Below are 23,968 nucleotides of genomic sequence, written 5' to 3'. Positions count from 1 at the left end.
AATTCAAGAGATATCGAAGATGAATTACATTTCATATTTATTTAACCTTGACTGTTTTCATCTTATTCGAAGGAAACATAAGGAAATATATTATTTTACTCATCCGTCTTTGTACAAGTTCATGGAATAATTGAATATTGTAAAAGGCTAAACAATATAAAATGATCTTTGTTCTGGATCAAAATAAAACCGACCCTCGGCAAGCCTTGTTTCCGGCGTACGCACGTGTCCCCTGGTCTAATTTTCTTAGCGGAACGGAATTACATAATACATATAATATTATAAATCAACTATCTATCGAACAATCACTTTTACGAATTTTAAAAATTTAAAGTAATTATTCCGAATCAAATTGTTCGCTTTGTATTTGTTTTTAGCAATTTTAATTACTAAGTGATTTTGGCAATGTTAACTAAAAAAATGAGATGAGAATATATAAATAAGATAGTTCACCGTACGCTAATTGATAAGATGGTCCCCTTGTTTATAACGTTAATCAAATCACTGAGAAAATTGTAATGTTGTAATGGTATTTACGTTATTTAGGAAATAACTAATTAGAAACAAAAATATTGATGTTTTTTTTGCTAACGTCATGACACGCAGTAGTTACATTTATCGTCAAGGAATTCCTAGCAACATGTACTTATACAGTTTTAAAAAAGATTTGCACCATATATTTGTTGCAAACATGTTTTATTTGTTATTTTGAGATGTCATGATTGAAATTGCATAAACATTTATATTTAGGTATTTAAAATTGTCGCGTTGCTGCGTGACTAATCTTCTATGAGGCATGGAATATCGTTTGCTCCATCAGTGATCACACGACCAAAACACTTGTCCGTAATTTAAGAAATCAATTATTGACATTAAAATAGAAGGTCTTTGCACCAACGTAAATATATTGATACAAAACGTACCTTTACTTCAGTGCATGGGCTTGGAAATAATATTTTCAATCTTCTATCAATAAAGGTTCTATTGAAATAACAAATTGTTGAATACGTGTGGAAGATACTGGTGAAAGAAAGACAATTCAAATTTGCAATTTTATTAATGTTATTTCCATTACAAGCGTCTAATTAGCTCTTTTATTTATGTCCATGTAGGAAAATATGTTAGGGTCTGTAATGTTGCATCCTCAGTACCTTGATTGATCTTTAGACTATACCATGAGAAAATAGGCAAGCGAAACTCATGCGTAATACAAGAATATTCATAATCAACCTTTACTTGTCGGTTATTTCGTTACGCAAAAGGTGTGTTTCAGGCTACCAATCAGACGTCTGTATTATACCCAAATACGAAGTTTCTTCAGTCAATTTGCCCAGGGTCAATTCAATGGAGTTATACGTTATGAATAATCGGGGTAATACCGAAGATGATTAGTCTGCGGAAATTAATAGAATGCACCTTATTACATTAAATCATATAACTCTCGTCAAAACCGAATTTGGACATCAAACACATGTAGTCAGAAAATCGTTTAGAAGAAGGTTCTTTATTCAGAATACATATATATATAATTGTATCAGTTCAATATATAATGCAATGAATTGAATGCATATGGTGTAACGTAAAATAATCAAGTAATGTAATATATCTTAAACAAAATTGTCATTTTTAAATGCAAAACCTTTTTTAAAGCATGATTAATTATACAATAATATTTAATCATGCATTTATTTTAATCAATTTATGGAATTTTTAACACAAAACTAAACACTACCTATCAGAGTTACAAGCATTTGTAAACCATATTACAAATCTTATAAGTCAATATACTAAAAAATATACTCAAGAACACATGTTTTGCTAAAATGTCATAACTACAGCCCCCCTATATAAATATAATAAATCTACATGTACATGTCTTATCAATTCGTAAGGTTCCGTATTTCATATGCACATAGTTTATGGTAAAATGTTGTGTCTATTCTAATCTATCGTACTATCGTTATACTTCTTTTATCATATGGCTTTTGTGATAAACATGAACATGAATTATTATTGTATTCTACAAACTCATCTTTAAAGTAAAAGTTGTTAATACAGTTTATTTTTTTATCATGTAAGTGTATTCAATTCACTTATTAAGCATGATTTTACGAGCACTATTAAGCATAATAAAAACCTTGAATAAATGAACTAAGTAAATTAAATTATTGACGATAATGTTATCTCTTTCTCCGAATTATGCTCAAATTAGCCAACTTTTCCCCTGACATGTATTCTAAATGAAGTCAGTTGTTACAAGAGCACATGTCCGTTTTATGGCAAAACTGAATTTGACACAGACGTAAATAACATATTTTAACCGTTGTTGGCTAAACGTAATGAAGAATAATTTACTATTTTGCTGGTGGTGTAATACACAGGGAATTTCGTTTAATTCGCAAGTCTTAAAACTCTTAAACGAAACAAACGCTGAGATATTTGCAATATTTTAATACACAATCATCCGAGCACTAATCAGTGGAAAGGCAGGGTCAACTCCGGCATTTGGATTTCATGTCTATAAACGTCCACTCTTCTTATTGGCATAGAGCGATGACAATACTTACACTGTTGTAGATATTGCCGGGTCGAACGTTGCATTTCCTATATAAGCTAAACGGGGTCAACTTTAATCAAGGCGCCCGTCAATGTTGTACTACCATCGAATGATATACTTGGATTTCCCCCGCAACCCCCAACATGGAAAACATCCCCCTTTTTCAGGGTGATAAACGCCGACATACTGCCACTGTCATAGGAAGAAGTTGTGCCATCTGCGTATGCATATACATTAAGACTGTCACCATTCTTGTACAAATGACAATACGAACGTGTGTTTGATGAACCTGCCAACAGATGGAAGCTAAAATAGTAGAGGCCCGGCTGTGGTGCCAAAAACTCACCAGTCCCAGGTGTAAAAGCATTTCCGTCGTTTAATATTTCACTACTGAAGATAACTTTGCCTGATTCGTATGTTGGATTCCTTACGAAAAAGGCGATAGTTGGACCTGGAAAACAAAGCAAAAATACGATATAACAATATATAATCATTAACCTGTAGTCAACTGTTAAAAGCATTGATAAATTTTCAACATGTTGTCGTTGTGCATGCATGTATAATCAAATATTCAATCGGTTAATCGTAGTATTGGATACATATTGATCAATCAAGAGAGGTCGGCTAACTTTGACTTAAACAGTTCTATACAATAGGCTGCATACTTTGCTTTGGTCAATTGAGATAAATGTATCATTGCCTGACACATCCGTCAACTACTTCTTGTGTGAACTTTATTGTATGTTTCACACACTTAAATGTTAAACAAATCCAACACAGCATTGTATGTTTCATAGTAAAATGTTTAAAATTTTAGTATTTTTTTCACTTAATAGTGTATGTTTCACATTATAATGTTTAAAATTTCCCCACTGAATAATAAGTCCTTCTAGACAAAAAAAAACAAGTAAAAACTTCAGAAAAAGGAACAATATTTTGAACACTTTAAGAATAACTTGATAGTTCTTTGATTAAACAAACCAACTTTTTTTATAGCTTAACACACACTCATCTTATCATATTAAAACAATGGTATCTTGTTTAAAGCTGCACTCTCACAGATTGACAGTTATGACATTTGATTAGTTTTCGTCTCAAAATCAGCTGATTTCAGTATCAATGCTTTCAATTCAGTCATATAAGATAACTCACAAAAGAACATATCTCAATTGTTTGGAAGAATGTTGAAAGACTCATTATTTCTTTTAAAGCGTTAGTTTCGCTGTTCTACCCATAAAATAGCAATTTTCGAACGTAAAAATGAAAAACTGCGAACCGATATTTTGTCAGCAGTCTTAAATCACTGGTTATAAGACATTTTCGCAAAATTTGGGTTATTCCAAGACAATATATTTTTTAGTTAAAACGGTCAATCCTTGAGAGTGCAGGTTTAAGGAATATGAATATATTGTAATTACAGATGTCTGTTGTGATGGACTGGTTTAAAATTGATTGCGCAATTTACAGTGTATTTTCGTTTCACAATATATACTTAAAGCAATTCAATTGACCATGGTGAATCTGTTTGTTGGCCCGTTTTTGCTTAAAATCGATTAAATGGTCGCGACACAATACGTTGCATAATGTTATATTTTCAGTGTATTGTTCGTTTGCCATTAATATTTTGTACAATTGATGAAGTTAAACCAGAGCCGATTTATAAATACGATGTTTATTTCGTCTCTTAAAAAGTACGTTCGTAGTCAAATCACTTACCCCTCTCCGCATTCATTTGCGTCTTTAACAGGCCGATCGATGCATTAATCATTGAATTTTTTTCCTGAAAGTCATTTAAAAGAGACTCCGTCTTATTGCTATGTTCCGCTGCGGTTGCGATGTGACCTTTTAACACGTTCATCTCCATTTGAATCTGCTCAACCGTTGTTTTTAAATTTGCAGGCTCGACTGATTTCATGTCTTCAATAAATTGTTCAATGTGCTCAAGCTTATCTTCTATGCGAAGCAACTTCAGTAGCATCTTTTCGTCATAATCAAATCTGGATAAACTCTGCGGTTCCTCAGCAAATATAACATGGAAACCTAAAGCAAGCACCACCACTGCAACGCCAAACAACATTTTATCTGTTAGTCTTTTGCTTGTTGTTCACGCGTTGTGAAGACATTCTAGACCTTAAATCTTATAATATAGGAGTCGGGGAGGGATGTTCCAAATACAGTTATGAGCATATTTCAATAGGAACATAACTAAAACATATTAGCACATAAACTTTAAAATCTATAACAGTCATATATGTTTGATGTTGTTCTTTACATAAAATGTTCAGCATGACAATTTCTGTTTGATTAATGATAAGAGGAATCCAATATTCACACTCAAGTAAATCCATTTTGAGAACAAAAATGTTGTAACGGCCCTCATCTCTTTGTGCAAAATTTGAACGATAAGATAACTAGAAAAAAATAAACCTTTTCTAAGACTGGATAATTGAGGTGGCGTCATCTTCGTCATTTAAGCATTAGCAATGCATATTTTGGATAATTTATGACTTGCCATCCGAATATTATTTTGCAATGAAATAACAAGTAAAAAGTCTGCTTTACAAAATTCTATGATATCTCGTAAAGCATAGCATTGAGTCATTTAAAGCTATAAACTAGCAGGCGCCTTGCAACAGTCAAGAATGTGGTGGGGCTTATTTGGCTTTTAAACAGGCTGGTGAGGGATCTAAATCACTTAGCATGAAACTATTTTGTACACTTACAAACTTAGATTAGGCGAGGAATTCGAGGAATGCGAAACCGGTACCGACAGATATATGCCGTGCTTCCATGGTGTTATAACAACAACAACAAATTATATTCGACTCGTCCAGAACATATTTTAGCTAAACTGAATAACACTGTTTCCTAAAATAAACATTTGCGTGGTATAATGATGTAGTCTGCAAGCATTAACTATAGATATGTGTGTTACATGTTATACAACACTGGGGTAGGGGTGGGGGGTAAAGGGATGAAATGTAGGGTATTTCCTAAATACATTCTAAAATGAGGAACGCCGAGCGTATTGTGGATGTCTCAGGAGTATTTTCACTAAACCATGATAAGGATTATTTAATACATTTGAGTACATACAGTTGATTATATTAACTATAGGATAGCATTTGTTGATTAAAAGTAAAGTGTTCGTCACTATTCACTGAATCGTAGACCAAACTGTTACCTTGTATTATGATGTAATATATAAGGAGGAAATCACCGTCCTTTCTATACTTTGGGATACGGGAAATTCCCTCGGACATTTATTGATTAGTCCAACTCAAATGGTGAATGTATTTGTGATATCCACATGAATTTTTCACCAAAACCCGTGTAACATTATTTGAAAGATTGATATCGATTTATTATAACATGTTTATAGGGACCATTTATTTAAAAAAAAAAACAGCGTCCATCGATATTCGAAGCAATATAAAACAAACATTTAAAGAAACATTTCTAAAGCTTCCGCCGACGACATATGAGTAACTAACGTTCACGTTACTTTATTTTTTACAGCTTTATGGTTGCGCAATAAGTGTATCAAACAAGAGGCCGTCCAGGGCCAAACCTAGCACCAAATACATGTAAATAACTGTATACAAAGGACACCACACATATATAATGTGTGTAGTAATCAAATAACCATCCTGTTGTGATATAACCTTAATGATATATGTTATATTACTAATATTTTATTCTTCTTTCTTTTTCACGTTTTATTCTTACTAAAAAGATTCACGTTGATCATATGTTTGTTTAACTCGTTTTATCATGTAACGAGAAGCATGTATATGTTTAAATTACTTTAATAAATAGTTTGAATATTAAATCTATAAAAGAATGACAAAAGTGCCTCCGTCTTGGAAAATAGTAATCTAATGCCACATTCGACAAAACGTTACTAAGTCTTAAAGAAGTGATCAACAAACATTGATACTTACACAAGACCCTTACTGAAAGTAAAAGCCGCCAAGATCCGAAAGAGCTTAACGTCGTCTGTGTAAATGAATGATAAGGCTTTCAGTTTTTTTTTTGACATGACATGCGGTTTAAGGTAGTGCGAAATAAATGACCACTTTATTTAAATACGTTTTTTTAAGATTACAGCGTTTATGTGTCCCCTTTCACCACTTTCATTTTATTCATTTTTTCGGGACATAAATACCCAATGTCAACCTTCCACATGGGTAAGTTAGCCCCCCCCCCCCCCACACACACACACTAATATTGTGTGAGATTGAAGACGGAACACGAAGTGTCCCTTCGACGCTACTTGTTGCGTATACTGTCTTTTACTTCTGTACACGTAGACCTAAGACAATTTTCTGAGATACAAATTTGATGTATTGTAAATAAACATTTTAAGTTTTGAATATTATATATAACCCCTCACCTCAGCCTTTGAATGATAATGCTTATTCAGATTTTTTTATTGATTTTTTTAAAATGGTGATACTCACATGCGTACCTGTGTATGCCCAGCTACGCGCTTGCAAATTAACGGTTATTTCAGGTCTGTTGAAAGCTGCTCATAAAACCTCTTGCTGGAACACCTTGTCGATACCTTGTCAAATGCTCTTTTCTTACACATTTATTATTTAGTGTGAATTCCATGAATACTTGATGAAGGCTCGATTATCATTAAAAATATAAACAATATCTTATTTGAATACCTCCGTATACGCATTATACGAGTAAAAGCGCATAGATATAATCATAATCGTAACGTAAAGGAATGTACCGAATATATTGATATTCAAGAGATATCGAAGATGAATTCCATTTGATATGCAATTGTCCATTTTATTTTTTATCTGATTCGAAGAAAACATGTAAGACTATATCATTTTACTCATCCGTCTGTGTACAATATCTTAGATTCACTGAACTAAATAAGAGTTCTTAAATATAAAGTGATATTTGTTTCCGATCCGGATCGAATAATCCGACTCGCAGCAAGCTTCGCTACCGTCTTATGCACGTGCCCCTAGACCTGATTTTCTATGCGGACCGGACTCACATGATACATATTATTAATCAACTATCGCATCGAAAGATCACTTTCACTAATTTCCATCATACTATTTATTTCGAAACAAATTGTTTGATTTGTCACAAAAGTAACAGATGAATTGTTTTTTTCAATTTTAATTTAATCAGTGTCGTTGGCGCAATGTTTACTAAAAAATTTGACCTTACGTTATTTTACCTAGAGCTCATTGATAAGATGGTCCCCTTGTGTATAACATTAAGCAATTCAAAAGTGTAATGATGTAATGGGATTTTCGTTATTTGGTGAAGAACTTATTAGAAACAAAAAACTAATAAACGCGTGTGTCGTTGTTTGCTAACGTCATGACGCAGTAGTTAGAAATAACAATTGTCGTTAAGGAATTCCTAGCAAAATACAGTTTTTAAAAGATTTTGAACCATATATTTGTTGCAAACATGGTTTTTTTTGTTATTTTGAGATGTCTTGATTGAAATTGCATAAACATTTATATTTATATGTTTAAAATTGTCGCTTTGATGCGTGACCAATTTTCTATTAGGCATGAATTATCTATTGCTCCATCAGTGATCCCACGATCAAAACAATTGCCCGTAATGTAAGAAATCAATTACTGTCGTCACAAACAACAAACTTGCAATTTTACTAATGTTATTTCCATAACAAGCGTCTAATTTGCTCCTCATTTTTGTCCATTCAGGAAAATATGTTAGGGCCTATAATGCTGCATCCTCAGAATATTGATTGTTTTTAAGACAATACCGTGTGAAAATAGCCAAGCGAAAATCATGCGTAATACAAACATGTTCATAATCAACCTATATTTGTCGGTAATTTCGTTATGCCTGAGATGTCTCAGGCGTCCAATCTGCCGGAGAATACAAACATTTATTTTCGTCGGGCTACATGATTTGAAACAGTCGCGTATTTTCAATAGTACGCTGTACTTTAGTATCGATAGAATACTTTTAATCTTAACTTTTTTATATTTAACAAGCCATATTATTTCTTTTCTAATAATGTAGTAATGCATCAGTGAAACCACGGACCCCAAGGTCCGGGGAATAGCGGGGACTATGACTTTTGGTCCAGTCAATCCCGGGTAAAATCCCAATCCTGCGGGGACACACTGTTGGTAAAATCCCCGCTAAAGGCACCTGCATCCCAGGGACATCCTAGGTAAGGCCCATTCCCCGCTGTTTGCGGCGTGAAAACAAAACCACTGCACTCATTTAGCACTGCGGGGCCACAAGAAAGGTAAAACATTTCCGCCGCTATCCCCGGTATACCCCCGGACCTGTGGGGCCGAGGTTTCAATTGACTGGTGCATAAGTGTCCGGAATTTAGTTTGATTTACGGACAATTGTTTCGACTTTATCCAAAGAATAAACAAATGTTTATAGAACAAAATCATATACTGATCGGTATAGAACATGAGGAAATCTTTACCTTCAAACTTCAAAGTTTATTGACAAATCGGCATATAACAATACCTTTCGCCATTAAACATATTTAACATTGTACAGACGGCCAAATAATAAATATTTACAACACAATTAGATGTAATTGTTTTAAGGAGTACATGTTTTCAAAGAACATATAGATAGATATAAAGGAAAAGTTAAGAAGCAGGTTTATCATAAAGTTGTTCTTGTCTATTTTACATAGCATGATAAGACCGGCCAAAGACGTGATATGGACCGCTGACGTCATAAGAACTGGAATTTAATTAAAATACATTGATATATGGCCCGATCATCTTAATATACACAAAGAAGGGACACATGTATGTAAGGTATAATATTTATAGTTATTTACTGCCCTTTGTTTCATTTAAAATTGTGAACAAAAAGAAAAGTGGTATTTTTTTTAAATCAAATTGGAAGCAAAATATTGCCTTCCTAGCGTAGCATTTGTGACGTAATTTATCACGTGATATACACACATTGTAAATGATTCACATGAATTTTCGTTTAAATTTAAACTTTTAAAAAGTCATTCTCTTAAACGAGACACTCGCTGAGATATTTTCACTGCATACACTTTAATCCGAGCACTATTCAGTGTTGTGGCTGGGTCAACTGGGGCATTTCAAGTCTTAAAACGACGTCACACTCTTAAAGGCGACCAAAGGGCCGAATGTAGCAATTTTTTAAAACACTTACTTTTTTGAATTGCTACCAGCTACACCTAGTCAACTTGAATCAAGGCGCCCGTAAATGTTGTAGTACCATCGAATGATACACTTGGATATCCCCCGCAACCCCCAACATGGAAAACATCCCCCTTTTTAAGGGTGATAAACGCCGACATGCTTGCACTGTCGTGGGAAGAAGTTGTGCCATCTGCGTATGCATATAAATCAAGAATGTTACGATTCTTGAACAAACGACAATATGTACGTGTGTTTGATAGCGATGCCAACAGATGGAAGCTGAAATAGTAGAGGCCCGGAAGTGGTGCCAAAAACTCACCAGTCTCAGGTGTAAAAGCCCTTCCTTCGTTTAATAGTTCATGTTTGAAAATAACTTTGTTTGATTCGAATGCTGGATTCTTCACCAAAAAGGCAATAGTGGGACCTGAAAACAAAATAAAAACAAGTTATATCCATCTATAACTATCAACCTGCAGTCAACAGCATAAAACAGTTATACATTGTCAATGTGTTGCCTTTTTGCTTGTTTGTACATTTGAATTATCCGGTCGATTAATAGCAATTACTGGATGTATATTGATCAATAAATATAGGTAGGTTAACATTGACCAAACCAAAAAATTAACCAATTTTCTACAATAGGCTGCATTTTTCGCTTTGGCCAATTGAGATAAATGATTGCCTGTAATATCCAGCGACTTCATCTTTCATGAATTGTATTGTATGTTTCAGACGTAAAGTTAAAAAATGCAATTCATAATGTTTAGTTACAAATCTCCCACTTAATAGTACATGTTTCACACTAGAATGTTACAATAAAAAAGAAGCAATTTTCTTAAAACTTAAAGAATATCTTGATTGGACTTTTGAAAATTAATAATTTTAAAGTTTTAAATAGGTTTACACCGAAGCATCTTGATCACATTTCAACAATTGTATTTTGTTTACGAAACAGAAAAAAACAGATGTCTGTTGTGATTAACTGCTTTAATTGATTGCGCAACAATGTATTTCTCTTTTTACAAAATATTTAAATACAATTCAAATCGAGACTTCTGTTGTTTTTTTTTGCTTAAATGACCGCGACAGTATACTTTTGCATATTGTTATAGTTTCAGTGTATTGCCCGCTTGTCATTCGTTTTTTATAATATTGATGTAGTTAAACATGACCTGTTATTTAATTATACGATGTATAGTTCGGCTTACGTTCGTAGTAAAACCACTTACCTCTTCTCGTATTTTTTTGCGTCTGTAACAAGCCCATAGGAGCATTTATCATTGAAATGTTATCCTGACAGTCTTTTAAAAGAGTCTTCGTCTGCGTCTGAAGCAGGCTCATCGATGCATTAGTTATCGAAATGTTGTCATTTAAAAGAGTCGCCGTCTTGTTACTATGTTCTGCTGTGGTTGCCATGCTCTCTTGCAAAACGTTCATCTCCATTCGAAGCTGCTGACCCGTTTGTTTTAAATTTTCAAGCTGAACTGATTTGATATCGTGTATAACTTGTTCAATGTGTTCAAGCTTATCTTCTATGCGAAGCAACTTCAGCAGCATCTTTTCGTCATAATCAAATCTGGATAAGCACTGCGGTTCAACGGCAAATATAACATGGAAACCTAATGCAAGCAACCCCACTGCACCGCCAAACAACATTTTATCTGTTAGTCTTCGACTTGTTGTACAAGAGTTGTGAACACATTCTGGATCTCGTATCTTTTAATATAGGAAGTGGAGAGGGGTGTTCCAAATACATCTACGAGCATATGTTATACAGGAGCAAAAATTAACATATTACACATAAACTTCAAAAGTTATTCAATTTGAACATGTTTGGTGTTCGTTTTTTACCAGAATGTTCTAATCCTAACCATTTGTATAGGATAAATGATAAGAGGAATTAAATATAAACACACAAATATATCCCTTCTGACTTCAAATTGTGGACCGGCCCTCATATATTTTTTGCAAAGTCTAAACGAAAAGGTTTTCTAGTAAATTAATAAATCTCTTCACAACCGGAAAATTGAGCTAGTGCGATGTTAATCATTTAAGAATTAGAAATGGGTGTTTTTATGAAAATTAATGGGATTTGCCATCCAAACGTTATTTTGCAATAAATAAAAGTGTGTTTTTCATTCTATTTACACATTTACAGCACAGCATAGTGTCATTTATAATAATTATCTACTTCATTCCATTATAACTAAGTAACCACCTTATCATGTTTGTTTTAATTAAAATAGACGTTTAGACGTACTAAATAAAATTAACAATTTACAACAATTCGGTTAAGTTGGTCTTATATATGTGAACCAAAATGTTTGAAGGCAGATGTTAAGACAAGGCTACATACCTGCATCGAGGAAAAGCGGTATTATAATAACATTGCATAAAGGGGGTAACAAAAGACAACACAATCTACACAATTACAGGGCCGTCACACTGATATCAACTATCTTTAATCTTTCTGAATACGTATTATTGACCCTCACCTGTGACAACATTTTGTGCAATATTAAATCAACAGGGAGGTTTTCAGGATGGGGAGTAATATTACATCATTCATCCACAGAGAGAGTATTTACTTCGCACGTGAACATGGCTCCAAAGTCTTAGTGGCATTTCTCGATTGACGGAAAGCATTTGATAAGGTGTGGCAATCGGGCCTTCTGTACAAACTATTCACAGAATGCTCGCTGTACACTACTTCGCTCCAAGCATACGCTGAAATGTATTCGTGTGTGTCAAGCTGCGTTAGATTTTGCACCTACACCTCGGACTGGTATGCAAGCCTCGTTATCGGCTTACGCACTTATGCACGTGTGTTCGGGTCGGAAATAACATGATAACATGAGAAAATAATATTCAAATATCGTATCGAAATTACCCTTACACGCATTTCAGGTTTAATATAAAATTTATTGAAACAAAATGTTTGAATGGTTACGGAAGAGACAAATTGTTTGAATTTGCAAATTACAATTTCAATTTAATCAGTGACTGTCGCGCAATGTTAATTAAAAGTATTAATCTTAAGATAGTGCGCCGTACGCACTTGCTCAACACCTTGCTCAATCCATGCTATTGTATTCCGAATACTCTGCAGTGTATTCTTTAGGAAAAAGGGCTGGCGAAACTCATGCGTAATGCATGATATTCAATTAAACGTAACTTCACGGGTTTAACCATATTGCCTCAGGTTAGTCTCAGGCATCCAATCAATGTCTTTTATCTGACTACGAGGTGTCTGTAATCGCTTTGTCCAGGGTATTTAATGGAGTTATACGTTAGAGTAAACGGAGAAGTACCGAGGAAGACCATGCTGCGGCTATCAATTGAATGCACCTTGTTGAATTATATCATTTAACTATTGCACATTCATTTGCTTATAACCAAATGAGACGTGAAACAGATCGTCCGAAAAGCGTACAGAACAAGAAATTTCATAATCAATATAACATTTATGTTTGAATAAGTTCATTATACAGTGCAAGCCATATAATGCTAAACAGATGGATGTAAAATGAAAAGAGACAACTTATACCTAATTATCATTATAAAATAAAGAAAATTAATTGACTGATGAACCATATAATAGTATGAAATATATTAAAATATTGGTATCAAGTAAAACATAAATAGTTCACCTCATAACGAAACATAACGAATTACAAGCGTTTGTAATCTATTTTACAAACATTTCTTTTTTTAACAATATACATCAGAATACTTCAAAAATCACATGTTTTGCTCAAATGAAAAAAAACAACATACTAAATCCTAGAAATCCTAGCCCCCTTTGTATTATTTATTAAATAACATGTACTCTAATTTATTAAACTATATCTATATTGTTCTATAAATAAGCACGAACGATGTGATTTCTATTTATTATTTAATCGTGTAAAAGGTAAGTGATTGTATTCACTTTACTAATTACGTAAAGAAAAAAATAACAACAACAAAACATGACAGCCCTATTAAGCATCATAAAAAAGGTTAAACTAAATAAATAATTAAGAATGATGTTATCTTTTTCTCCAAATATTGTAGCCAACTATTCCGGCGACATGTACGCTAAAGGCAGTCAGATGTAATAAGAGCGCTTGTTATTTTTATGACGGAATCGAAGGTGGCACATATGATCACATTAGTACATAAATATACTCTGACAAACGGGTACCGTTGTTGGTTAAAAGAAGCTAACCTTTAATTAATATTCTTGCTAATCGAATGTTCCAGTTGGATTTCCAATTAAACCACAAGTATAGAAATGCCATTGTTTTTAACGAGTCCAACGCAGAGATATTTGCACTGTATAAACTATAATCAGAGCACATGTCAGTATTGTGGCATCATCTACTGCGGCATTGGGATATCAGGTCTAAAAACGTCCACACGTTTTAAGGCAAAGAACGATGACCATACTTGCAATGATGTAGAATTGCCGGGTCGAACGTAGCACTACCTATTAACACTGACATTTCTGAGAAATGAACTGTTATAAGCTACACGTAGACAAGTTTAATCAAGGCGCCCGTCAATGTTGACCAACCACTGAATGATACACTTGGACTTCCCGCGCAACCTCCAACATGGAAAACATCCCCCTTTTTAAGGGTGATAAATGCCGACATACTGCCGCTATCGTTGGAAGAAGTTGAGCCATCTGCGTGTGCATATACATCAAGATTGTTACCATTCTTGTAGAAACTGCAATACATATATTTGGTTGAAGACGTTGCCAACAGATGGAAGCTAAAATAGTAGAGGCCCGAAAGTTGTGCCAAAAACTCACCAGTCCCAGGTGTGAAAGCATTTCCTTCGTTTAATAGTTCACTACTGAAGATAACCTTGCCTGATTCGTATGTTGGATTCCTCACCAAAAAGGCGATAGGTGGACCTGTTAAAAAATAAAAACACGTCGAGTAGCACCCATCTATTATTATCAATGGGAACATTTAAATCATTTGGCTGGTTACTACCAATAATTGGATAAATATAACTGATCGCTAAGGTAAACGTTTGGCTATTTTTGACCTGACCAAAAAATTAAAAGCGATATCCAATATACTGCATATTTCTCCTTTGTCTGTTGCTATGTAGGCGGCTTATCTATGTATTATGCACTTGCTTTGTATTTAGAATGATGTTTATTGTTACAAATTATACATGTATTTACATTTGGAACATTCTGGAACATTGTGGATACTTTAAGAAAGTTATAGAATATTATGGAAACTTCTGGAATGTTTGTTACTTATCAAGTATATTCTAGAACAAGATCATTCTAGAAAAATCTTTGACTAAATATATAAAGTATAGCAGAGTTAGAGTTATCTTTGGTTATCTTTTGTGACATTCATAAATTTTAAAATACAGATTTACAATTGGATTATTCTTTGGGGAGTTTACTGTGTGGACTACTTAAATTACAAGTGCTCAAAAACATTCAGCTTTTTGTACTTTAAAATTGGAAAACGACTTAAACCAGGTTTGGAATTATTAAAGCTATTTGTAATTGTAAAACAGGTATTTAAATTGTATTTCAACATTGTAACTTTAACATAATAGATTTTGTAAAGTTTGTTGCTGGCTTTGTTTTTCTCGTTTCACCTGGCTCGTAACACTGTTGTGAGAAATGATTGATGGATACATCCAGCAACTACAACTTTTAGAAATTTTGTTGTATGCTTCTCACACTTAAACGTTAAAAAAATCCCCTTAAAATTTCATTTTCAATTTTAAGTACCAGCAAAAAAAACATCTTTGAAAATATAAAATAAGCAAACTTAAGAATATTTTGGATATGACAGTAAAATAAAAATCGAACTACATGCACATTTTTAATTGGTTTCTCCTGGGTTTTTTTGGTTTTTTTTTGAAAAAAGAAAAGAGATTTTCATATACTCATCTGAATGATATCCAAGCAATAATTTCTTGTTTAAGGAATATTTTAAAATACAGTTGTCTGCTGTGATTTACGGGTTAAAGTGTATTGTGCGAATAACAGTGCATTTCCTTTCAATAAACTATTTTAAAAATGATATCATTCGATGCATCTAATTTGTTTGCTACTTTGTTAAAAAAACTGATATTGCCGCGAAAGTTTACATTTTAATTGTGTGTCATTGTTTCATACATTTTGAATTTGCATTGTTTTCTTAAAATGGATTATCTTTCAATATATTTGTCATAGTTCTGAACCCATGCGCATTATCCGCTGGTGCTATTGAAATAAAAGTTCATACATTCAAGAATAAACTATTGCATATAGGGAAAAGTAGGTATAGGGAAAAGTAGGTATACTGCCATTATAGTGACCTCCCAGCCAGCCAACAAACAATGAATGGACCGAAGCCGAAGGCTTAAGTCCATTTTATATTTGTAGGCTGAAAGGGAGGTCACTAGAATGATAGGCGGTCCACAGTTGTCGGTATTATTTCTTATATTATACAGCATTTTATTACTTGGAAGCAAAATAAGAAGTTTTGTCTACGTATAAAGCAATCTTATTCTGTAAAATAAGCAAATCTAATTCAGACGACGGTTATATTTAGACTGGTACTCGTAGTTAAAGCACTTACTTGTCACAGCTTTCATTTGCGTCTGTAACAGGCTCATCGATGCGTTAGTTATTGAAATGTTGTCATTTAAAAGAGTCTCCGTCTTGTTGCTATGTTCTGCTGTGGTTGCCATATTTTTTTGCAAAACGTTCATCTTCATTTGAAGCTGCTGATCCGTTTCTTTTAAATCTTGGATAAATGTTTCAATGTGTACAAGCTTATCTTCTATGCGAAGCAATTTCAGTAACATCTTTTCGTCATAATCGAATCTGGATAAACAATTCGGTTCCCCAGCAAATATAACATGAAAACCTAAAGCACACACCACCACTGCACCGCCAAACAACATTTTATCTGTTAGTTTTCTTCTTGTTGTACACGCGTTGTGAAGGCATTCTTGATCTCGTATCTTTTAATATATGGAAGCGGGGAGGGGTGTTCCAAATACTGCTTCGAGCATAATTATGTTAAACACGAGCAAGAATGAAATCATATTATTAACAGATAACCTTCAAAAATTCAATTCGTACGTGTTAGATGTTGCTTTTTCACGCAAACGTGTTAATCTGAACCATTTGTATAGGAATAATGAAAACAGGCATTAAACATAAACACACAAATAATTTTGATTGCAAAAATGTTGGACCGGCCCTCTTCTATCTTTGCAAAATCTAAACGATTATGTTTTCTAATACAATAATTAATATCTTCAAAGACCAGAATATTCAGCTGATGCCATGTTCGTTATCTAAGCATTTGCAATGCGTGTTATTTTGTAATTAATGGGATTTGACATCCAAACGTTATTTTGCATGAAATAAAGTATCTGAGAAACGCGGATTTCAAACACTCTATGGAAAATACAACAGCACAGCATTGATTTTTAATAAGTATTACAAACTTTCCTTAATTAACACGAGGTAACCTTACCATTTTTGTTTCTTTTACCATGAACGTTAAGGAAAACAATAGTATATTATCAATGAACATGAATTTTGCTAAGCTCTACCAATATGTTAATACGACACAACAATAATGTGTTGCGGTTAATTATTTATTCTATAGCATTTGTCTTGCAACCGCCCATATTGTGCTGGGGTTAGTTTGGCAATTTTACCAGACTCTTTCATGATGGTGAAATCTTTCAGGAAGGGGAAAGACATTGAGCATGGCAAATCAATGGCGAAGTGTGTCGCCGCCATGGTATTTAGAAACATATATTTTTTTCGCCTTATAGGAAATATGTTCTATGACACATGCTACACATTACTTCCGGTCTAAATCAACCGTTCGGTATTTTTGTAAAAAATAAGCCTTGCTTTTTTTCTTTTGGTCAGAAACTATATCGAAATAAAAAAAATAAAAAAAATGATATTTTTTCTCTAAAACTAAAATATGTATTAAAGCCACACTCTCGACTTCGGTTATTATTTGTAATGAATATTTATGTGAAAAACTACAGAAACAAGCTCAGTAGCAAAAAGTTTAAACATAAAACCGGTTTAATGGCACTGGGTAAACGCAAAAGACAAAAACAAAAACAAAAACAAAAAATCACAAACGCCTAACATGGAAAAACAGCACAAAACTCCACAAACAGCACATTGCTGCAAAAAACTAGGTATGTTTATCAAGGACTGTTAGGTACCGCCTTGGAACGGTCAGTAAAATGTAAATTTACTGGGGGTTAAAACCAGTTTGGGTGCACAACCTCACTCATATTCCATTAATGAAGAATAAAAATACAAATTACTGTTTGCACTTTCTCACGTTTGCATCTACAATTCTTTTCAAATATTAGGGGACCGTTGGACGCTGCTTATAAAATACCTTACCGTAAAATTTCGACAGCTCGTCAAAGACTCTTTTACTAAAGCATTTCTTTTTTTAAAGTATGTATTACATAAAGACTCCAGATGGATCATATATATATTTATATATATATTTTATCATTCCAAACATAAAATATATATTATTTATTCTTATACCACAGTACAAGCATAATATAGTTCAATTCAGCGTGTCACAGACAGGATACTTTGGTTGCTAAAATATCGATACAATTAAATAATCAAATACATTGTATGAAAACTGTGACACTGCTTTATATTTCAATCATTTACATTGTTTTCTTGGTTATGGGTCACATATCCTAGCATATGATTGGCTGTTCCATCTAGCTCAGTGGAATATTTTCGGCGTTTATTTCCTTCGATCTTTGTTAGTCGTGTCCAACGCTGTGTTGTTTTCAAATCACGCACAAGCCCTTTTATAAACTTATGTTCACTGCATATTGAACAAGAGAATAAGAAGAACGATTACGTTGCTAAATCATTAGTAACATTTGAGTTCTTCTTATGTATTTGGTTTGTTTATAGTTATTTGAACGTCATAAACTTGTTTAGTAGTTATGAATATTCTTGTAGTATATGAACTGATAATACGTATAAGGTATTTATAATACTCATGCAGGTTTCTGTAGCCTATTGTTAATATGTTGATTTCAAATCTTAGGCTTGTATTTATATCACGTGACTATCACGTGACTAGATTGGTTAGTTTGAGTTTTACGGGATTATAGTGAAGCCGGTGTTTCTGTAAGGCCATGACCTTGTAAATTTAAACTACTAGTATGTATATTTTATATTCCTCCACTTTTGAAGAGTTAACATACAATATATTATCAACATCAGATGAAATTCCATCATCCATCATCGATAAATTCGGTACATTGATTTAAAACGTGGTTATAAAAATAATCTGGTAAAAAGTTGTTGTAACATGTAATGTAATGTTATTTACAATCTGGCCTTCTTTGAAATCGCTGATTTGCGTTTCAAATTTGAAACTTATTTCTCATGAAATGCCATAACGCCTTGATATTGAGAAAAAAATCAGTTATTTTTATTTATATGTGGTCGTCATGATAAAACTTGATAACGGGCGTATGGGACAAAAATAGTTCAAACCGTTTCTTTCTAATTTTGAATAATATGTAACATATCAAGGCGCTCGCTACCTTGGCTTCAGAAACATTCCATAACATTTTAAAGAAATGAACGGTATTTAAACCGTAACAACTCCAGTGAATTATTCCAGGCACCAGGAGTATAGTGGATCATCAAATAAAAAGTCAATTGGCAAAAGCGGCATATAATTGTCTATAGCTATTACAAAAGCATTTATCAAGATGTCGTATTAGTAGAGAGGGCCGGCCCGTAATTGAGATAGATTGCATTTAAATATACAAACATTTTACATATTATTTGCATGGTTTGAGTGACTGTGTTTCAAAGAAAATATTCTTCCCAAGATTTTTTTCATTATTTTAACATTAGAGTTTTGTTTTCTAGGTAAAATTAATGGGATCTTGCGTCTTAATATCTTCAAAAAAATTCAAAAACATTCAAGAAACACTTATCCTCATTTGCATCAAATTATGCAGGACATTAAATAACCCATAAACATCGCAATTACTTAAAGATGCCAGTATGCTTTTTTGCAGCATTAACATAATTTTGAAAACATTTAAAAATAATGCCAAAATGGTTTTCGTCAAAATTTTATGTACTACTGTTTGAATAATTTTGGGTAACCACATTCATCAATTGTAAGAGAGGTTGCAAAACAAGAAGTGAACGTGTACTTGAACTAATGGCCGCACGCAGTTGAAACTGTTGCTGTTGAGTTTATATTAAGTCTGTTGCGAAATCAACAATATAGGCGCAAAATATAGGTTTATGCAAAGAAAGGAATTTTAATGTATTGCCATGTTTAACTCATTGAATTTAATGATAAAAAACAACAACATGTGATTTGTGTACCGATCAAAATTTTTAGTCTTGTTTAAATAAAGGGTACGTGGCCACGCATTCCTCAATTGAACAAGCGTTCAAATATCTTATATATCTTTTTTACTGTAAAAGAATCATGTATTGTTGTTTTTTATCATGTGAGTCAAGTGAGTCAAACAGTATCATGCATTAAAACCTGTGTTTTACATCAACCTATATTTGTGCGCATTTTAACTTTCTTTTGTAGGTTCGCTGATACTCGAGTAAATCAGTTTCTCATGCTCCTGTACATGGCATTCTAAAGTTGTGCAATGTACACATACCTTGATGACGTTGATGACGTTGTGCACCAAAAGAAGCCCACACGTACCCGTACATGTAATGTTTCGCTACCTCTCTATTTCTAATACACGTTAAGAAGTCAAGATGTTGGGTAAACCGAAATGCTGCAGAGTTGGTCCAAATAAATATAAGCCTCCGGTTATTCTTTGTGTTTAAATTTATATACTTCTTCTTAAATATTCACTGTCAATGATGTTCGGCAGATCAATTGTATTAAAAGATAACATTTACTGATTTAGCTAAGATAAACGTTCAAAAAACAACAATCCAGGTTGGGAAATCGAACCACGGTCGACGGATTAACAGGCTAAGTCGTTAACTACTCGTCCACCTGATACACACATGTACATTACGTAGAATTAATGCTTTATAAACCAACAGTATATTGATTGCACTCAACGATACTGTAGGTACTTCGGATGTCATTGTTATTTTTAAGTTAACTGAAGTAAAAGCAACTTAACAACAAATTCCAAAAAGGGTTTCAAATAAATTATTTTTATATTATTTCGAGAACTAGACGATAATAAAGGCCGAAATGGAAAGTTTCAAGGCGGCAACGTTTTGAATATATACTTTTATTAAATGCACGTCATGCACACACATATCTTGTTGACACAAAATGACATTATTAAAAGCAATGACGAACATATAGTGTGCACATGTTAACAGTTTAAAACAACTTATATTTATGGTGTTTGAATATTATGAAAACAGTAAACTTACGCGTATAATTGCAGCCATATATGTCTACTTTTGATCAGCTGTCTGTGTAAAATGCGACGCCGATTTTCTTTATCGAATGTTCGGGCCGCGATGTTATTTGAAAATAAAAGACTTTTTCGTTTCGTATACTATATTATACTTGATAATCAGGTTCAACTGTTTATTTGCTCAAATACTTATATAAAATTTAAATTGTGACAAAACAACTTATTTGTATAGTTAAATAAATAAAGATGTGCCCAATAAAAACATTACCTGCCGGCCCGCTTGGGGGGGCACTGGCCCTCTGTGCCCCCCGGTAGAACCGCCACTGCTGTCAAGACAATTGCCGCGTGTTTATGACGATATTGACCCTCGGGGACAAATTTACACCACTAGCAAATAGGTTCATTTAAGCGCAATTATCCACGGGTGGAGGGGTGGGGGTGGTAAATTTACCTTTGGGCAAATTCGCCTTACGTCTGGATGTGGGATAAAAAGAATCCGTTGCTAAGTTATGTCCTATAAACGCAAACAATAGAAACATTTATATTTCGGCAATTTTTTAAGTAGAAACTTTATAAATGAAACCAAACTAAAGGAGTAAATTATAATAAATACAAACGTATGTGTACCATTAAAGTTTTTTACCGTCAATCTGTTTGAACGAATACTTTATTCTGATTTTGTATTAAGAATAGACAGATCTGAACACGTACAGTTTAAATGGTTTCTGGTATTTTTGTGACACACCAAATTCTCCCGAAATTACTGCAACAAAGTATTCCAACGTGAATAAGAGTGGTAGGAAATAAAAGTATTTCCATAATATTTAAGTAGTTAAATAGTTTCGTCAATATGTTTAATATGATTACCAACGCTAAATCTAAGGCATTTTTATGTAAATAATATGTTTTTTAATTGCCATATAAACGCGTCCTAAGAATACCACAGCATTGAGCATGTGAAAACAATTAGCCTTCGTGGAATAGGCATGAAGATGTAGCATGTTTCAGGTCAGTATATTGTGTGATTTGCGTAGGCAATACTGCTATCTAAGAGATCCACATAACATATATTTACCTTAGCCGAATCGTTTTTTCTTCTTCATAATTTGCCCTATCGGGTTTAAAATAGATTAAGGGAACTTATAAACAAGATTGAGAAACTGTCACAATATATGTTCTTCGAAATTATAAATTTTTTTATAAATGTAGCCCTGTGAATATTCAGCATTCATTAAAAGTGTTGTTCGCTGCATTTCTAAAATTTTGTATTTACTGCTTCTCTTGATTGATATTTGATGTTATGAGATTACAGTATGAAGTGTTTTTACGTATTTTAAAGTTCGTTTGTTTTTACTAAGTATTTTCATGAAATAAATTCTAGAGTGTTATTATTTTAATTGCAATATGTTGTATCGGTTGTGCATTTTGTATTTTTTGGAAGATTTGAAAAATTCTGTTCGTTCGCAATATTTCAAATTAGTAGTTTTGTTTAAGTAACCCTTTGTATGTGTTTCACTGTTGGCAGAATTGTTTACAGCAGTAACCACAGTAGCCAGTTTCATAGACATCACAGTGAGTTGAGCGACAGAGGTTACCAGTGAGAACATTCAGTTCCATAACCTTGCAAGTGAACTGTATGTAGCTGTAGATGTCATGTTTGTTATTCTTGTTATGTGTTTTACATGTCTATTTAATTTATCTCGTAAGTCGTTCGTTAAAACACGGACCACTAAGCACTTTAAGGTAGTGTATGAGATAAATATGTTCTTTCACATATTATACAGTAATAGTAAATAAAGTATAGTTTGAGCAATTCAAAGGTCACTGGGGTGACATGACTGGTCATCAAACATTTGAAATATTCTTCCAACACACATTAAGTCAGATATTGGCAATGGTCGAGTCAAAAACTGCTGGAAGTAAAGCTTGGCTAACGTGAAGTTTGTGTAATTTAAGCAGTTTAATGGCCATGACAAAAAGGTGACGCGGTCGACAAGGCTGGTTGTCGAACTTGCCCGAGTTATTTTTTTCATACAGACGAAGTTTGAGTAATTTAGGTAAATTAAAGAAAGCCATGACTCTGACTGGCGCGTCATGTCTATTGATTGAACATAGCCGAAATATTCTGCCCATACTCATATTGACCAAGCTTGGTAATGATCGGTCAAAAGATTCCCTAACTAGAACGCGGATCGCTTAGTGGTTGCCGTCCGTCCGCCAGATGTGCATAATACCCAAAATCTTATGACGGGCGTGTTTAGAGCGAGACGAATTAAGCGCCGCACGCAGAAAGTCCATGTGTATTTAACAATTTATTTTAGAATTAAATGTTTCTATTCAACGACCTGAATCGCAATAGCGGTATCTAGAAGGCAGTAATATTATATCCACAGGGACCTTAGTGGTGCTCTTTGCGATCGTACAGTTGTATTAGGCTCTTTAGAAGTACTTGGCTTAATCATTAATCTTAACTTTCGCGCGGTCCTTCTACTGCAACTCATCCGATCCGCACGCCCTGTGTATGGTTTTGCGTTGACATTGTGACAGCTAGTTATATGCTAAGTCAGTTTAATGTCCTGAATTAAAATCTTAATCATTAAGAAGGGATCTATCGCTACGCTCGCTATACCCATTCTTTACCAATAAGAGTTTACTTCATTTTATCGAATTATTACATAGAAAAAAACTAAGGCAACGCCAAACTGTCGAGACCGACTAGTTCTGGATGTCTTCGAGAGGCCAAGAAAATAAAAGCTTTGTTCTTTTCTATAGTCTGTGAATTTATTAACAGCAGTTTGTAAGAATCCGTTAAGCAAATAATCTA

At 33.5% G+C, this 23,968-nt stretch overlaps 3 protein-coding genes across 4 annotated transcripts; all 3 read right to left on the bottom strand.

Moving 5' to 3' along the window:
- Positions 1-1,807: 1,807 nt before the first annotated feature.
- Positions 1,808-4,647, bottom strand: LOC128241922 (complement C1q-like protein 3). Its single transcript, XM_052959059.1, has 2 exons — positions 4,274-4,647; positions 1,808-3,008 (listed from the first exon to the last, which is right to left on the bottom strand). Exons 1-2 carry the CDS (start codon positions 4,632-4,634, stop codon positions 2,614-2,616), a joined length of 756 nt encoding a protein of 251 aa, XP_052815019.1. The 5' UTR covers positions 4,635-4,647; the 3' UTR covers positions 1,808-2,613.
- Positions 4,648-9,104: 4,457 nt separating this feature from the next.
- Positions 9,105-11,395, bottom strand: LOC128239855 (uncharacterized). Its single transcript, XM_052956302.1, has 2 exons — positions 10,956-11,395; positions 9,105-10,150 (listed from the first exon to the last, which is right to left on the bottom strand). The coding sequence occupies exons 1-2, from the start codon at positions 11,380-11,382 to the stop codon at positions 9,762-9,764; spliced, it is 816 nt and encodes a 271-aa protein (XP_052812262.1). The 5' UTR covers positions 11,383-11,395; the 3' UTR covers positions 9,105-9,761.
- Positions 11,396-13,189: 1,794 nt separating this feature from the next.
- Positions 13,190-16,657, bottom strand: LOC128241788 (complement C1q tumor necrosis factor-related protein 3-like). 2 transcript variants are annotated; one of them, XM_052958871.1, is made up of 3 exons: positions 16,317-16,657; positions 14,528-14,632; positions 13,190-14,442 (listed from the first exon to the last, which is right to left on the bottom strand). In XM_052958871.1, the coding sequence occupies exons 1-3, from the start codon at positions 16,642-16,644 to the stop codon at positions 14,270-14,272; spliced, it is 606 nt and encodes a 201-aa protein (XP_052814831.1). In that variant the 5' UTR covers positions 16,645-16,657; the 3' UTR covers positions 13,190-14,269. The 2 variants fall into 2 exon arrangements, with proteins under 2 accessions (XP_052814831.1, XP_052814830.1); XM_052958870.1 differs by having other exon boundaries at positions 13,190-14,632.
- Between the last annotated feature and the right edge of the window lie 7,311 nt (positions 16,658-23,968).

This window comes from Mya arenaria, chromosome 7 (assembly GCF_026914265.1).
Source record: "Mya arenaria isolate MELC-2E11 chromosome 7, ASM2691426v1".
Classification (NCBI taxonomy): domain Eukaryota; kingdom Metazoa; phylum Mollusca; class Bivalvia; order Myida; family Myidae; genus Mya; species Mya arenaria.
This window is presented reverse-complemented; position numbering and strand designations above follow the sequence as displayed.

Bases quoted from the DNA above. Each gene is read 5' to 3' on its own strand.
- LOC128241922 (XM_052959059.1), bottom strand. From the start codon at position 4,634: ATGTTGTTTGGCGTTGCAGTGGTGGTGCTTGCTTTAGGTTTCCATGTT. The intron at 3,009-4,273 runs GTAAGTGATTTG...TTTGTTTTCCAG, and splicing joins GCAAATGAATGCGGAGAGGG to GTCCAACTATCGCCTTTTTC.
- LOC128239855 (XM_052956302.1), bottom strand. From the start codon at position 11,382: ATGTTGTTTGGCGGTGCAGTGGGGTTGCTTGCATTAGGTTTCCATGTT. The intron at 10,151-10,955 runs GTAAGTGGTTTT...TTTTGTTTTCAG, and splicing joins GCAAAAAAATACGAGAAGAG to GTCCCACTATTGCCTTTTTG.
- LOC128241788 (XM_052958870.1), bottom strand. From the start codon at position 16,644: ATGTTGTTTGGCGGTGCAGTGGTGGTGTGTGCTTTAGGTTTTCATGTT. The intron at 14,633-16,316 runs GTAAGTGCTTTA...ATTTTTTAACAG, and splicing joins GCAAATGAAAGCTGTGACAA to GTCCACCTATCGCCTTTTTG.